At 52.8% G+C, this 1,179-nt stretch overlaps 1 protein-coding gene across 1 annotated transcript in view; it reads left to right on the top strand.

Moving 5' to 3' along the window:
• Nucleotides 1-371: 371 nt before the first annotated feature.
• Nucleotides 372-1,179, top strand: part of atp2a3 (ATPase sarcoplasmic/endoplasmic reticulum Ca2+ transporting 3) — a gene marked incomplete in the record, with an annotated part of 52,712 nt that continues 51,904 nt past the window's right edge. Inside the window, 1 exon segment of the mRNA XM_024265676.2 lies at nt 372-874. Coding sequence (XP_024121444.1) covers nt 757-874 — 118 coding nt within the window.

Raw genomic sequence — 1,179 nt, 5'->3', positions numbered from 1 at the left:
TTTAGTTTTTTCTTACTTTTGGATGCCATATATTTATGTACTTAAATAATGCTAATTTAGTCATCTTTAATCCTAAAAATGACTATTATTGCATTTTTCTTCAGCTAAAGAGCCACTATGGAGGATAAAGGAGCCAGATGTGGCTCTGGACACATTTCTGCAGACAGAATAACACCATGTAAGCACAGATGGCCTCGGGGTGGCAATGAGGATGCATCCTGTGCGCAACAGGAACCACACAGCCGGTGGGGGTGGCTCCTGAAGGCGTCCTCAGAGATGCGCATCAGCACCCCTGCAGCTGTCAAACTCCAAACCACTCTTTCATAAGCCGGATACTAGAAGTGCGAGTCATCATTGTGCGCGTAAAAGTCCTCTTCCTCTGCAGGAGGCAGCGGACCCGTGCGCTCAGGTACGCGCAGCCAATCAGCGCGCAGGAGGGAGTGCTCAACAGCGAGGAGGCGGTCTGCTCCGGCACAGACACAGAACACCTTCAGGTGGGGATGAAGTAGCAGCAGCAGGAGGAGCAGCAGCAGCGACAGAACCGAGTCCGAACCGCGGAGGTGTTTTTCCTTCAGGGGGGCAGAAAGAGAGAGAGAGAGCGCGCGCGCGTCCTTCCACTGGAGATTACTGCTGTTCACACCACCTCCTCCCCCACCCCCACACGCACCCAGCCTTCGCACCCCCCCTTCCTCCGACAGCCTCAATTGATTTGACTGATCTGCATGCATCGGGAGCAGGTCCTGTAAACCCACCACCATGGAGAATGCGCACACCAAGTCTGCCACTGAAGTTTTAGACTACTTCGGGGTGAACGAGAACACCGGGCTGACTCAGGAGCAGGTCAAAGTCAATTTGGAGAAATACGGTCTGAACGGTGAGTACTTCACCCCCCCACTCTCTACCTCCTGTAAGGTATGACACGTTTCAGGTCGTGAGTGCGCGTGTTCGCCGCGCAGTTTATTCCCCGCGCAGATGTCACCAAACTGAGGCAATCATTGAAAGCACGCGTTCTTGGATGCGCACAACTTAAAGTTAGGATTGCGGAGTGAAAACTCTGTACAGTCTCAGATCTTCTCAGTGGACCCCCCCCACCCCCATACCCCCCAGCAGGTCTGAGTGAGGTTATGAAAGGAAAAGTGAGAAACCTTCACCTCGTGGAAAAGCAGCTTCTGACAGACA

This window comes from Oryzias melastigma, linkage group LG14, assembly GCF_002922805.2.
Source record: "Oryzias melastigma strain HK-1 linkage group LG14, ASM292280v2, whole genome shotgun sequence".
Taxonomy (NCBI): domain Eukaryota; kingdom Metazoa; phylum Chordata; class Actinopteri; order Beloniformes; family Adrianichthyidae; genus Oryzias; species Oryzias melastigma.
This window is presented reverse-complemented; position numbering and strand designations above follow the sequence as displayed.